The sequence below is a fragment of the Lolium perenne genome, chromosome 1, assembly GCF_019359855.2.
Source record: "Lolium perenne isolate Kyuss_39 chromosome 1, Kyuss_2.0, whole genome shotgun sequence".
Taxonomy (NCBI): domain Eukaryota; kingdom Viridiplantae; phylum Streptophyta; class Magnoliopsida; order Poales; family Poaceae; genus Lolium; species Lolium perenne.
Window position 1 is genome coordinate 243,248,914 of NC_067244.2, and position 14,793 is coordinate 243,263,706.

Here is a 14,793-nt window from a genome sequence, read left to right on the forward strand (position 1 = left end):
AGGTCCCGCTATTGGTTATTGATCGGAGAAGTGTCTTGATCATGTATGTATAGTTCACGAACCGTAGGATGACACACTTAAGGTTCGATGTCGTTTTAAATAGATATGGAATATGGAATGGAGTTCGAATATTGCGCAGAGTCTCGGATGGGATCCATGACATCACGAGGAGTTCCGGAATGGTTTGTAGAATACGATTCATATATAGGAAGTCACATTCCAAATTTTGGAATGGTCCGGTGAATTTATGGAAGGTATCAGAAGGTTCTAGAATCATCCGGAACAATTCACTATGGCAGGTGGGGACTCCACCAGCCCTGGCCGAGCCACCAAGTGGGAAGGTGGAGTCCATGGTGGACTCCACTACCTTGGCCGGCCACGTAGTAAGGAAAGGGAGAAATCCCTCTTCCTCTAGGTTTCCAATTTTGGTAAGTGTCGGAGTTGGACTCCAAAGTGGTTTTTGGGGGAACCCTAGGTTTTTCACCTATATATAGAGGAGGAGAGGGGAGGGGACCGACCACCACAAGCAGCCGCACCACCCTGGGCACCCAAGGCCGGCGTCCCAAGTCCCCCTCTCTCCCAAACCCTAGCCCTTCCTCCTCATATCTCCCGCAAGGTTTTGGCGAAGCCCTGCCGGAGTTCTCCACCACCACCGTCACCACTCCGTCGTGCTACCGGGATTCCAAGGAGGATCTACTACATCCGCTGCCCGCTGGAACAGGGAGGAGGACATCTTCATCGACACAGTATGTGTGACTGAGTGCGGAGGTGCTGCCCGATTGTGGCACCGTCAAGATCTTCTACGCGCTTTTGAAAGCGGCAAGTGATCGACTACATCAGCCACTAGATTTATCTCGTTAACGCTTAGCGATCTTCGATGGTATGATGATCTCATCTCGTTGCTACCATCCACTAGATTAGATCTTGGTTTGTTATTAGTTCTTACGGTAGGAAATTTTTCGTTTTCTATGCTACGAATCCGTACAGGAGTTACTCTGCAAGTTTAGCCTACAAGATCCAATTTATGGGATGCCATAAAACGTTTAAACCGAAAGCGGTCTAGCGAGAGGTTGTGGCTCTAGAATGCAAATACTTCTCCTAGATCCTTCGACACAAGCACATTCTCGTAGCATCACATGTTGGCCATTCATGGCTAGCCCGATGAACCTTCATGTCAGCTTTGCATGACTAGAGACGGTAAACTACCAACTATGCAAGAAGTCAAGGACCACCCCTCCACACATGCAGTATGGGAGCTTGTAAATTTATGGTCAAGTGGCATGTCAATGCTAAGGCTGCACGATTTTACGTCAATTGGGCAGTATGGAACATGTTACTCCAATCTCGCCCTTCTAAGTAGGAGAAGAGAGACATGAGTGAAAAGTTGTGTCTATTTGCCGGAATGCTTGGAAGAAAAGGCAAAAGCTTACCAATTGATAGGTCTCCTTCTCGGTTTCCAAAGGAAATGTACATTTTAATATAGAGTGGTCGGTCCATGAGTTGCTAGTAGGATAGGTTTTGAGAAGCAGTTCACACGAGGATGGTCCGGCCCTACAAGGGTGTGCCTATAAATATGTCACACATGTACATATTGTAAACACAATATCTTCTTGACTCAAATTAATAGATAGTGCTACCCGCCGCATCTTTTGAGAAAGAAAGCTGTTATTATCTGATACAATCAGAGATGGCAATTGATGATCATCATAAGCTTGAGAAAAGCGCAATTGGACCGCTGGTTGCGATGGATGACTGGAAATTTGGGAGGTGGCATTTGGGCAGTAGGAGAGGGGGGGCAACATTGGTCTATGGATGGCCAGAGGAGGAGATTCAGAGGATGTCGTAACGACCGTGGCGATCGCACCATAAGCATATGGCGCGACAAACTTAGCGGCATCCATACACATTTTTATCTACCTATTTTTTTTCGCTTCAGCTTCTTTTCAAGAAAAATAAGAGAAATAAAGCCACCACACCTCAAAGCTCTTCTAGTACTAAATATAAGACAATGTGGGAGTTTGATTTGAACTCCCAAACTCGTATTATATGTACAAATGAAAGTAATATACCTCAAGAACATCACTCAACTCTCATTACGTCAAGCATATCCGCACATTTACAGTTCATCAACAACCACAAGTGTTCTCACGAACTTGTAACTGAACAGGACATCTGAGTCCAAATCCCCCTCAAACCGTTAACCAAACTCCATCCGAACGCAACGTATGAAACACCCTAGTACTCCCTCCGATCGGAATATATAGATTAACACGCGTGATGCACATGAGTAATTTATGTACGTGCATATATCACATCGATTAAAGATAATCAGAGGGAGTACTAGTTAACTCTTCTCTTAATAGGGCCTCTTGGTATCTTGTTGAGCACATTGGAGTCCACCTTCCTGTAGAACTTCTTTAGGTCCTCACCGCCCTTGGCCACCAGATGGTCCACTTCGGTCTCGTACCTCTCGTACAACGCAGGAATTGTGAGAGCGCAGAGAAACCCTGAACATGAAAGGGAGACATGGCACAAAATGTTAATCTTGTGAAATTGCATGCTCTAGCCAGTTTAACTAAAAGGCCAATCTTATCTAAGAGATTAGGCAATTATATTTAACACCTACTCTCACGTCTAGGTTGGTGGATCTTTTTTTAAAGCTCTCGCACGGGCCATGATTTAAACCTAGAACCTTGTATTTAAATTCAGGACCTTGTAACTCTGGTACCATGTGAAATTGCATGCTCCAGCTAATTTAGTCAAAAGACCGATCTCATGCAAGAGACCAACCATTATATTCAACAAAGTTGTTGATCATGTGTTTAATCTCTATTTTTGTTAACTTTTCGGTGGTACTTACCAACGAACAACAGAGATGTGAAGCTGCAGTTGTCTCCGATCACGGCCAGCACCCACAGAGATCCAACCACCTTGCATTTCAGAAGAAGAAAAAATGGACTTAATTAGGAGTAATTCACTGGGCTGAATATGCTAACATCAAAAAAAAAAATGAATATGCTAACATCAAAATAGCTGCTACTGTCACGTACCGTGAGGAACTTCTTGAGATCCTTCCCACACGCGATGTCATAGAGCACCGCCACAGAGTGCTCCAGTTTGCGGTGCACCGTCAGAGCGGCTTCCCTGAAGGCGTGCTCGGAGACGATCACCTCTGGGATACGCGGAGGAGCCCTGGAAAACCACGAGTTTTCAGATTGGTATTCTCTAATTCTTCATGACACGAAACTACGATGTTTTTGACAGTGTATATGTGGTGATCGCGACCTGTCGACGAGCGGCGCGGCGACGTTCCACAGGAAGAGGAGGAGCATCCCGAGGAGCACGGCGTGGCAGAGCAGCGTCACGGCGTTGTACTCGGCAACGTCGAAGAGGAACCATGTCAACGCGGCGCCGGCGAGGATTCCCGCCGACAGGTTCCTGTTCCTCCACAGCAGCACGTCCGCCACTGCAAACAAATGCCGAATTTAAACGGTTCAGAGATCATGGCAAGTGAAGCCGGTTCAGAGTGAAAAGCTCCACAAGTGCAGGTGACAGTGCGTCGAATGCCGCACCTTTCCTGCCGCCGAGGAGCCTGTGGATCGACCGCTGCCTGCGGATCGTCCTGACCGTCGTCGCCGGCGCTGGCCGGCGGTCATCGTCGGACTCGGAGTCGCTCCGGACGTGAGGAACCACGGCTCCGGACATCTTGCTGCTCTTCATCTGGTATTTTGCAGGTCTCTGCTGGCTGGTTAATGTTGGACATGCAGGTTGCAAAAGTTCTTGATCTTATATGCACTCTGATCGATGCTAGAACAATTAGGCGGGGAAGGAAGGGATCGCTTCGTGCAGAGGACACAGGGGAATGAGGGGATGCCGAGGCAAGATTTGCTTCCGACAGAGGTTTCCTAGGAACCGATGAGATCCCTTGCTAGAGCCCTGAAGCCACACTCGTACAGTCACAATTTTTTTATTGTTCATTTTGAAGTGACAGATAACTTTTTTTTGTCAATATCTTGCATTTGCACCTTGTTAATTTGTACATCTGTCATCCGTGCAGCTCTGTCAAAGCATTTCTACTTTACTTAGACGAGATGGTTCTCATGCAGGGTCTGGCCTCTGACAGGGCATGTCTACTTAACTGGATTCCGAGTTCAGTTTGTTCGATCTTTGTTCTTGAGTTATAACCATGGAAAAAAATAGCGCGCTATTCCAACGCAATAGCACGCTATAGCATATCTGGAGAGCCGACGGTACGCTATTTCAGCGCTATAACGCGCTATTCGCGTTAATAGCACGCTATAACATGCTAATAGCGTATTTTTAGACCCACGCTATTTTGCTATAGCGCGCTATTTTTTTCCTTGGTTATAACCACTACGACTGGATGGTTTCACAACAAAAGTACCTGTCAAAGCATTGCTTGGCCTATGTGTCCCCGAATGTGATCCTAATAAGAGGAGCTGAGGAAGTGCCATCGCCACTACCGACAGGTTGTTGGCTTAATAGAATGGAGCACTTGATGAGTCACGCTTTGAACTTTCTTTCTATAGCATTCTGAACACGTATATCTGCTCATCACAAATAATACACTCAGCACAAGCCAGTTCAAATTACATATTTTTCTCGCCAAAAAAGGAACACTAATTTTTTAAGTATAGTTTCTTTAAGCTTGTCCTCAACTTAGCATAACAGTGAGGCGGACATGCCAAGCCCTGAAACCCTACTATCACTAATCACTTCACTTTTTACTCTTACACTGAACTCTTCTTTACCAGATGTTTGAGAACTGAGTTCTAACTCAGTGGCAAGACATGCGAGTGCGCAGCCAGCCCACGTGGGGTTATCATCCTAGCCAGATGTTTTATGTTCCTTGGCTTTGCAGAGTAACCAAAACTACCAAAGTAACTCAACCGTTTCGCTGTTCTTTAACCAGCTTAACAATCTGGTATAATCACACCACCGGCAGCCCAACTTAACAAAACCTTATCACGGGCACTCCACCTAATAACCTGCTTTCTGCTGGGGTTGTTACGTACGTGTGACACTTGCAGTGTGTTGCAGAGCTAGTGCGCAAAGCTTTGTTGTGCTAGTTGAGTTGCTTTCAGCGCGACTAAAATTGGCACTGCTGAGTGGCATTGCAGTGCGCGGACCATTTCTGCTCATCATCATGTCTTCCATAAACGCAATGCGCTCTTGCCAAGTGGTCACACTTGTATTGCACTAGCCATGGCATGTCTACACTTGCACTGAGCTCACAATGCAACGCTGACACCCCCTTCATCGAAAGCCTATAAATACCGCTCATCTCAGTCCAAACACTCACACCATCTGAAGCCAGCATCCTACAAACCACCACTAGCTAGTCGGTCGTTAGTGTTCTTTTCTGTCAAAGTTTCAGGGAGGGGCGACATGAAGCCAGCTCAGCTCCTGCTAGCCTTCCTGGCCGTCTGGGCGGTGGTGGTGCTGATGGTGGCGCCGGCGGGCGCGCAGGCGGCGACGTGCAACGCGATGCAGCTGACGCCGTGCGCGGGCGCCATCGTCGGGAACGCGGCGCCGAGCGCGGCGTGCTGCAGCAGGTTGAAGGCCCAGCAGCCGTGCATGTGCCAGTACGCGCGCGACCCCAACCTGAAGCAGTACGTCGACTCCGCCAACGGCAAGAAGGTCATGGCCGCCTGCAAGGTGCCCATCCCATCCTGCTAAGTCGACGTGATCCGTCGAGACGAGACGAGAGCTAGCACAGCGCGCCACTGGCCGGCCGCATGTGTTGATGTGTGAGTGTTTGCCTGTTTCTGAATCCGTGTCGTTGCTGCAGCTGTAGTAGCAGTACTCCAGCACCCTGTCTAGCTACCCGATCGATGTATCTAGACCGGTATGTACCTGAATAAATGCAGCAACAATGATGATGTGTGCGATTTATGTAGGAAAAACTCCCAAACCACGGTACAGTACTGCTAGATATGTTCTCTGATGGTGATCCCACGCGCTTACAAGCTGGGTATTTTTATCCGCTAACTTGAGAAACAATCGTCCCTTGAAACGACATGGATCACTAGATATGTTTTTGGACAGAACTACATCAGTTGGTTCAAATTTTCGTTGCTTCAAGATGTACCCAGTTTTTTTCTTTTTTTGCGAAAACGACCGCGGATCTATAATTATCAACAGCACTGCAAAAACATCAAAAGTACTAATAAAAATTATAATGGACCACCAAGCGATAACTACGATCAGTGTAGCAAGCTGAATACGTGTTGCCATTATCGCCCCTCTATCACTATATTACTCTATAGACAAATTGGGTTTCCATTACAACAACAAAAATTACCAAGGTCAAAATTCACAACTTATTTTACTGGACCTTTAGAAGCACCGCTATCAGCTCTGAATCACCACTTGGTTAATAAATTGAAGACTTTGGTGCACTGGACTTCTTCGGTTATGAGAAGATGATATTACAAGATCATTTCAACTAAGGTACTCCTACAATTTTTCAGGCCCACATTTCTCAACCAACTGACCTTTTTTTAGTAGACCTACTTATGTAGTGGCACTTTGCAAGTTCTTTTGCTGGGAGGGACATGCTACATACTTGTTGATCATCAAGGTTGTCACTGATCTGCATATGAGTTCCACAAGTACCAGAAATAGAAAGTGCCAGAGCTCCCATGATAGTGAGAATTCTTATTTGGGAAGAGGGATTACTGCAAACTTTTAGTGTATTCTTTGTGTAAGATGAATATGCAAGGCAATACAGGTGTTACTTGTCATGTAAAATTTTAAAAAAAATCCCAGGTTAAGGAACTCTTTATGAATGTGATACCTGAAAGTCTCTTTCCATCTTTATGACAATATTCATGTAAGCAGATAAGTAATAACTTAAGTTTGTCGGAGAAGAAGAGCGTATATAATACTTTCCTGCAGAAATGAAAATGTGATTTTTGTAGGTACATGTTCAAGAAAGAAATATAGTATGTTTTTTATTGCCCGCGAGAAGATATTCAGTTGATGGTAAAAAAAAGATGCGGATACGTTTAGCAGTCTCTAATTTTTGTTTCAATCCTGATCTGATGCTTTGAACAATAATCTTGCCAGTTCACTTCACATCAAGATGGCATTGCAACACAAACCTAACTAAACAGATTTTTTTTGGAATCAACTAAGTGTATCTTTTTGGCATGGTAAAAGAATCATATGGAGTTTAGGACATCATGTCCAAGTATTTGATACATTACCACGTCATACAGTAAAGTATTAAGAGCAACATCAAAACTTTCTACGCTTAAATAAAAGGAAGTAACTATTATGGAGTTGAGCACGACAAAGGAAGAAGCAATTTACTGGTACTTCCTCCGATTCATATTACTTGCCTCCAATATAGATGTATCTAGATACATTTTAGTTCTAGATACATCCATATTAGCGGCAAGTAATATGAACCGGAGGGAGTATTAATGTTGCACATGCCGGTACGAGGATTATTTATCACGGGCTAAGGGAGTCCAGACTTGCGAGCTCAAAAAGCTCAGTTGGTTCATTGAGAATTCTTTAGCATGGCTGACCGCATCAACACAAACACTCTGTGAACACCGGTAGAATGACTTTTACGCACTATAGCAACCCCACAAGTAAGCTCCAGATTCTCAACTATTTTCCCTAACTCTAGGAACGGTTAACTCTGGAATGTGGATCATCATACTGTGATCTAATATTTCTATCATATAACTCCTTCCTTGCAAGTCGCCATGTCCAAGTATTTGATACATTACCACGTTTTACAGTAAAGTATTAAGAGCAACATCAAAACTTCCTAGCATAAATACCAGTGTGCGTGTTGACCATCCAGGAACAACATTTATTATATTACACTAAAGTTGAAACTAAAGAGCAAGGTAGGAAGCTGGTCAGGTCAGGGGTCTTACCAGCTTTACTTCTCCATTGCAGAAAGAGTGAAGAGCAACAAAACCAGTCACGAAAGGAACTGCATATGAGAAACAAAAGACAATGATAGATACATGTATTAATATTTCTGAAATGTCAGGCATCACGAGCAACATAATTAACCTGTGCAGCTTGAAACCAATTGGCCCTGAATAGTTGCTTTTATTTATATAAAATATGCACACACACACACACACACACAAAAGAACTCAGCGGCCTGGATTGCTTACATGGATGATGATGCAGGCCACCTGTTTGGATTACTCAATTTTTAAGCATGAATCTTGTTATTAGAACTAAATCCATCTATTCTTTTGCATTTGGATTTATTTGGCACCGGTGTGTATGTATTTGTCTTAAACACTGAACAATCAAAATTCATGTGATCACAAATAAAATAAAAAAGTTCTAGAAAAAGTACAAAGTAGAAGTGAGACATCACTATTTTCACGGAGATAAATTTATAGAAAAAAGCAAGGATTCAATAACATCCGAATTGAAATCAAGAAGACAGCACTACGCCATGCTCTTGAGCAGATAGCCATGCGCTTGGAGCCATTGTTTCACAATTTTCCATTGGTATATATTTTCAGTGTGGTAATGGACCTCTTTGGGACGGAAAATGATGGGAATCATTACGCTAGCAAGGCAAACGCCGTAAAGCACACGCAAATTGATCTTAAGTTGTGTATCCATGGTTTTAAAGGCGTCGCCTTAGGGACGCCTAAGCGTCCAAGCGCTCCCCCTCCACCTTAGAAAAACGCCCGCCTTAGGCACCTAGGCGTCCAAAGCGTCCGCTACCTGCTCTCCGGGAAGAGAAATGTGGAAGTTGGGCCTCTCAATCCCCTTTCCTCATCCCTAATTAATTCCCCTACCCCTCAACCATACAAGAGAAGTTTTTTTTTTTGCGAATACATACAGGAGAATTGTAGTCAAGACTTCACAAAATAGACACAAAAGATATTGAGTAGAAAAATATCTTAGAAGTACGCAGGACCAGAGGTTTCACCAAATATACAGAAAAACCATGTAGACTTCGTTTTGGAGCGTGATCCATATGAAGCAAATAACAGAAATCTCAATCATTCGATAGCAGCGAAAGAAAAATAAGTGTCATCAGGGATACAAACTTACTACAACACAGTTCAGGTATACCAAGAGGAATACAGAATAAAGGGGGGACGATGTTCTACTAGTCCAAAGACGAACATGATCAAATCAAGCTGTTCAAAACAGCTGGTCGCTTGAAACCTGCATGTTGGCGGTATAATGGACGCCCACCACGTCCTCCCCGTCCACTTCAATGTCGTAAATGTGCGAGCAGAGCACAGAATCAGCTGCGTGAATGGCGTCACCAACATCAGCAAAGCAGTACCTAATTGAGCTTTCCTTGCGAGAGACCCCCACAAGGATGTCAGGGGCACTGGGAAATTTGAAGCGTTTGTTGACTTGATATGATGCGTGGTCTCCAGACACCACAGGGACAGGTAACTGCCTCAGATCTTCCTTGCCCTCGTTGCAACAACACTTGCACTGGTCACACAAAATCATTTCGCAGCTTGTGCAGTATCTGGTTGCCAGGCGCCAGCAACAAACCAATGCACAACCAACATACCGACGCCTGGAGCACCTTGTGAAGGGAATGCCTTGTGGGTCAGCTCCAGAGCCGCCCCGGCCGGCTCCACCACCGCTACAGCCCCCCGCACCACCATCACGGGAGTAGCTGTTGTTGCCACCACCACCAGAATAGCTCCAGCCACCACCGCCACCGCCGCCACCGCCGCCAGAGTAGCTCCTGCCACCGCCGCCACCACCACCATAACCGCCACGGCCACCACCACCACCTGAGTAGCTGTCACCGCCACCACCACCACCTGAGTAGCCAGAATAATCCCCACTGCTGCGATAATCTCCGCTGCCAAATCTGCTTCCTCCAATGTCAGCGAAACTACGTCTTGTACCATGGCTCATCTGTGGCCTCCCTGCGTAATCCTCTAGCCAGCCAGGAACATTCTGTTTGGCCTCAATCATCAGTTCCAGCAGTCCCTTTGCCATGGGGTGATTCTTTTCAGTGAAAAACGAAGTGGCAGACCCAGCATTTCCAGCCCTCCCGGTTCTTCCAATCCTTCCAATCCTGTGGACGTAGTCCTCTTTGTTCTTCGGAAGATCAAAGTTGATCACATGACTAACATTTGGGACATCCAGGCCACATGAAACTACATCAGTGGCGACCATGATAGGAGTCAAGCCAGACTTGAAGGATATCAACGAGTTTTCCCTCTCCTTCAGAGAACAAGGATACAAATATCAGTCTACAATAAGACAGATAACCATTCATACAGTAATGATAGATACAAACTATTTGCTCATTTATACAATTAGATGAAACAACTGAACACAAGAGGCAGATGAAACGATTTAAATTTTCAGCAAAGACTTAAAGCCTGACAAGAGGCATACATATGCATAACCTATAGATATATGTCCTCAAGAGATAGGACAAAATTTGTAACTCAAGCAAGAATATAGTGTGTTCATGGAAATTGAATCTTGGTCCTAGTCACACAATGCTGACATATCATGGCATATATTTCAGACGAAAATATTGATTATAATGTGTAGACATTGCAGTTTGACATTGCTGCTAAGGAACAAGTTAGGCCATTACAGAACAATCCATACACAATTTACCTCTTGTGTTTTGTCACCATGGATAACAGTTGAAGGGAAACCTTTATTGTATAGCCAATACCTCAATGAATCAGCATCTCGTTTTGTCTCCACGAAAACTAGTGTTAGAGGCTGCTGCAGATAAACAAACAATAAAAACTAATGTCAGAATAAATCTCACATGACAGGCTTCCAATTAACTAGTCCAATTGTTACATCAAAAATGGAACAAATGATACCTTGCCGTCAGATGAACAGAAAGATTGCTCCTGTAGGAGATTTAGCAGGTAGGTTTTTTTCTCATCGTGAGTGACAAACTCAAGTTTCTGGGTAATTAGATCAGTACCGGAAACCACCCTCCGAACAGTGACAAGTATGTAATTTGACAAGAAGTCTAATGCCAGCATCTGGATAAAAGCAATTGTTAGCCACATATATCAAAATAGACATAATCAAGTGGATATCATCAGTTCAATTTTTTCCATGTAGATAATGCTAAGCTGATACATATGCAATTATTCACTGAGGTGGTAAAATTTATCAATGAATCACATAATTTTTTCATACAAATTCTAAGTGCTATCCACTTGCTCATATGTTTGTGGCAATGTATGTTACAGGAAGTCAGCACTCAGCATTCTGGTATTGCAGAAAACAGAGACATGAAAATATTCAGTTGTTCCATTCTTAAATCATATCCATGTTTATTCATGAAAAGTAAATGAACAAATTCATTACCTCCATTTGTGGTGGAAAGGTTGCACTGAAAAGCACAGTTTGTCTTGCTGATTTGCCAGGCATACCCATCGCATCGACAATCTTTCTTATATGAGGCTCAAACCCCATATCCAGCATCCTGTCAGCCTCGTCCATTACCAGGTACTTGATTGATTGAAGAGAAACCTTTGATCTTTCAGCAAGATCTATCAGGCGTCCGGGTGTAGCAACAAGAATGTCCACGCCTCTTTCTATATCACGTAGCTGCTAAACAAGCAGGCACAGAAACCAACGCAAACAGACAGATGAGATTAACATACATCAGTGTTAGACTGATTGGTCTATCAAGAAAAGACAATCATTATAGAGTTAAGAAAAAGTCTTCACATAGAGAAGCATACAATTGGCAATCACCTGTTGAATTATTGGAGTTCCTCCGTATGACACCTTAACATTAATTCCCGTTTGCTGAGAGAACTTCTTGGCCTCCTCATAGATCTAAAAAAGGTGATATCATTAGCAAAAGGAATATTAACATGCTCCAGATTTGAAAAAAAAAATGAAATAACAGGAACAGCAGCGTTTCAGAGGATATGATACACAAAACAGTAAAATGAGTCAGCAAGTAACACCACAGACAGATTTACTCAACAACAGACAAATGTGTACCTCTAAAACGTGCAATTAAACTGTAACATGAAAAAAATAGAAGAGGGAATGAATCAGGATCCTATACAACGACAAGATCTTAGCAAATCTGTGCCCCAAATAACAAAGTGGGCAAAATAAATTGAACGAAGCAATTCTGCACAGCACAGGCCACATATATGGTCCAAGAGAGCTTAAGCACAATACAACTAATATGCCAAAAGAAAATCTACAGAACAAGATTGGCCATGCAAACCCAGAGGACAAAAGCTTCCAAACATACGCAATTGTGGACAATTATATCCTCTGAAATGCTGCTGTTCCTGTGTATTTCATACAACTAATAAAAATGAAACAAAAGCTTCCAGAGGACACAATTGGTACATAGGCAAGCGCAAACCACGAAATCTACACCACGAACACATGCTGGGACAAAATCTACACCACAAAAGTCGAATTGTACTACAAATGGGATTTGGGTGGGATTCCACTTCAGAGTTCAGACCCTACATGGCACAAAATCGGACACAAATCGCGGACAGTTCAATCAGAAACTAACAAATAGAACACAATTGATACATAGGGAAGCCCAATCGCATAAGCAAAGCACGAACACAGGCTGGAACACGACGGACTAACAACGGCCGCGCCAAGACCAAGAGACATCCACTCCCATTTGGATGCTGGCCATTGCACTAAGGTGTCAAGTGTGTGATCCCGCTAAGTCCATACTACCCACTCCCATTTGTAGTGAGAAATGTACAAAATGAAACACAATTTCTACATATGCAAGCCCAATCGCATACGCAAACCACGAACACATGCTGCGACAAAAATCTACACCACAAAAGTCGAATAGTACTACAAATGGGATTTGGGTGGGATTCCACTTCAGAGTTCAGACCCTACATGGCACAAAATCGGACACAAATCGCGGACAGTTCAATCAGAAACTAACAAATAGAACACAATTGATACATAGGGAAGCCCAATCGCATAAGCAAAGCACGAACACAGGCTGGAACACGACGGACTAACAACGGCCGCGCCAAGACCAAGAGACATCCACTCCCATTTGGATGCTGGCCATTGCACTAAGGTGTCAAGTGTGTGATCCCGCTAAGTCCATACTACCCACTCCCATTTGTAGTGAGAAATGTACAAAATGAAACACAATTTCTACATATGCAAGCCCAATCGCATACGCAAACCACGAACACATGCTGCGACAAAAATCTACACCACAAAAGTCGAATAGTACTACAAATGGGATTTGGGTGGGATTCCACTTCAGAGTTCAGACCCTACATGGCACAAAATCGGACACAAATCGCGGACAGTTCAATCAGAAACTAACAAATAGAACACAATTGATACATAGGGAAGCCCAATCGCATAAGCAAAGCACGAACACAGGCTGGAACACGACGGACTAACAACGGCCGCGCCAAGACCAAGAGACATCCACTCCCATTTGGATGCTGGCCATTGCACTAAGGTGTCAAGTGTGTGATCCCGCTAAGTCCATACTACCCACTCCCATTTGTAGTGAGAAATGTACAAAATGAAACACAATTTCTACATATGCAAGCCCAATCGCATACGCAAACCACGAACACATGCTGCGACAAAAATCTACACCACAAAAGTCGAATAGTACTACAAATGGGATTTGGGTGGGATTCCACTTCAGAGTTCAGACCCTACATGGCACAAAATCGGACACAAATCCCGCGCAGTTCAACGAAAAATTAACAAATGGAACACAGTTGATACATAGGGAAGCCCAATCGCATAAGCAAAGCACGAACACGGGCTGGAACACGACGGACTAACAACGGCCGCGCCAAGATCAAGAGACATGTACGCGAAATTTTCGGCGCGCGCGTACCATGGGGACATGGACTCTGCGCACAGCAACGCGTCCCCGAAAGCAACACGGCGTCCTACGGAACGCGCACAGGAAGGGAGGGAGAGAGAGGGCGAGGCCCATACCTGCGCGGCGAGTTCTCTTGTGGGCGCGAGCACGAGGGCGCGCGGCCTGACGGCGCGGTTGTGGTGGTTGCAGCTGGACGCGTCCCTGTCGGCGCGGCCACCACCGGATCCTTTCCCTCCTCCCGCCGCCACAAGCGCGCTCACCAGCGGGATGCAGAAGCCAGCCGTCTTCCCAGACCCGGTCTGAGCGCACGCCATGAGGTCCCTTCCGGAGAGCACGATAGGAATGCAGTAGCGCTGGAAGGGGGTGGGGATGTCGTAGCCGCAGCGCGCGACGTTCCGGAGCACGGGCTCGACGAGGCCTGCCTCCTCGAACCCGTCGGCCGGCGCGGGCGCGCCCTCGCCGCTCTCCTCCACCAGGATGTCGTACTTGTCCATTGGGCTGCGGCCCCCGTCGGCGTGGATCTGGAGCCTTGAGAAGGCGTTGGCGAACTCGATTGTCGACGTCAGCGCGGGGCGGCGGGGCGCGGCCGGGGCGGTGTTGGGGTAAAGCCCTGTCGAGCGGCTGGAGCGGCCGGAGCGACTGATGGTGGTCCACTCGCCGGCGGTCGGGTCGTCGACCACCCCGAAGGGCACAGCCATCGCCATGTGCACGGGGTATCTTCCTTGCGCTAAACCCTAGTTACTCCGCGGAGAAGAAGGGGGGATGGGGAAAGGAGATGGGAAGGGAAGGGAAGGGAAGGGAGGGGATGAAGAAGGCGACTAGGCCGGCGTGGTGAATTTGTATTCCGTTCCGCCTGGGTGGGGTGAGTGGTTGGCAACGTAGACAGGCACACCCGGTCTATGAACCGGTTAGTGATACAAGCCGTACGATCGTCTCGTTAT

General features: G+C 45.4%; 3 protein-coding genes across 3 annotated transcripts; 1 reads left to right on the top strand and 2 right to left on the bottom strand.

Moving 5' to 3' along the window:
- Positions 1–2,066: 2,066 nt before the first annotated feature.
- On the bottom strand, positions 2,067–3,773 carry LOC127327450 (reticulon-like protein B9). Its single transcript, XM_051354222.2, has 5 exons — positions 3,573–3,773; positions 3,286–3,466; positions 3,051–3,192; positions 2,861–2,930; positions 2,067–2,507 (listed from the first exon to the last, which is right to left on the bottom strand). The coding sequence occupies exons 1-5, from the start codon at positions 3,718–3,720 to the stop codon at positions 2,341–2,343; spliced, it is 708 nt and encodes a 235-aa protein (XP_051210182.1). The 5' UTR covers positions 3,721–3,773; the 3' UTR covers positions 2,067–2,340.
- Positions 3,774–5,307: 1,534 nt separating this feature from the next.
- Positions 5,308–5,916, top strand: LOC127327451 (non-specific lipid-transfer protein 2). The gene has a single exon (XM_051354223.2). It carries the CDS (start codon positions 5,410–5,412, stop codon positions 5,698–5,700), a length of 291 nt encoding a protein of 96 aa, XP_051210183.1. The 5' UTR covers positions 5,308–5,409; the 3' UTR covers positions 5,701–5,916.
- A 3,249-nt stretch (positions 5,917–9,165) lies between these two features.
- Positions 9,166–14,346, bottom strand: LOC127339326 (DEAD-box ATP-dependent RNA helicase 52A-like). The gene is made up of 6 exons (XM_051365192.1): positions 13,969–14,346; positions 11,740–11,823; positions 11,347–11,589; positions 10,848–11,015; positions 10,630–10,743; positions 9,166–10,221 (listed from the first exon to the last, which is right to left on the bottom strand). The coding sequence occupies exons 1-6, from the start codon at positions 14,344–14,346 to the stop codon at positions 9,166–9,168; spliced, it is 2,043 nt and encodes a 680-aa protein (XP_051221152.1).
- Between the last annotated feature and the right edge of the window lie 447 nt (positions 14,347–14,793).

Excerpts from the sequence above, each read along its gene's own strand:
- LOC127327450 (XM_051354222.2), bottom strand. The coding sequence starts at position 3,720 with ATGAAGAGCAGCAAGATGTCCGGAGCCGTGGTTCCTCACGTCCGGAGC. Across the intron at positions 2,931-3,050 it reads ATCTCAAGAAGTTCCTCACG|GTGGTTGGATCTCTGTGGGT; the intron begins GTACGTGACAGT and ends CTGAAATGCAAG. Across the intron at positions 2,508-2,860 it reads CACATCTCTGTTGTTCGTTG|GGTTTCTCTGCGCTCTCACA; the intron begins GTAAGTACCACC and ends TTTCATGTTCAG.
- LOC127327451 (XM_051354223.2), top strand. The coding sequence starts at position 5,410 with ATGAAGCCAGCTCAGCTCCTGCTAGCCTTCCTGGCCGTCTGGGCGGTG.
- LOC127339326 (XM_051365192.1), bottom strand. The coding sequence starts at position 14,346 with ATGGACAAGTACGACATCCTGGTGGAGGAGAGCGGCGAGGGCGCGCCC. Across the intron at positions 11,590-11,739 it reads GAACTCCAATAATTCAACAG|CTACGTGATATAGAAAGAGG; the intron begins GTGATTGCCAAT and ends CTTGTTTAGCAG. Across the intron at positions 10,222-10,629 it reads ATGGTGACAAAACACAAGAG|GAGAGGGAAAACTCGTTGAT; the intron begins GTAAATTGTGTA and ends TGTTCTCTGAAG.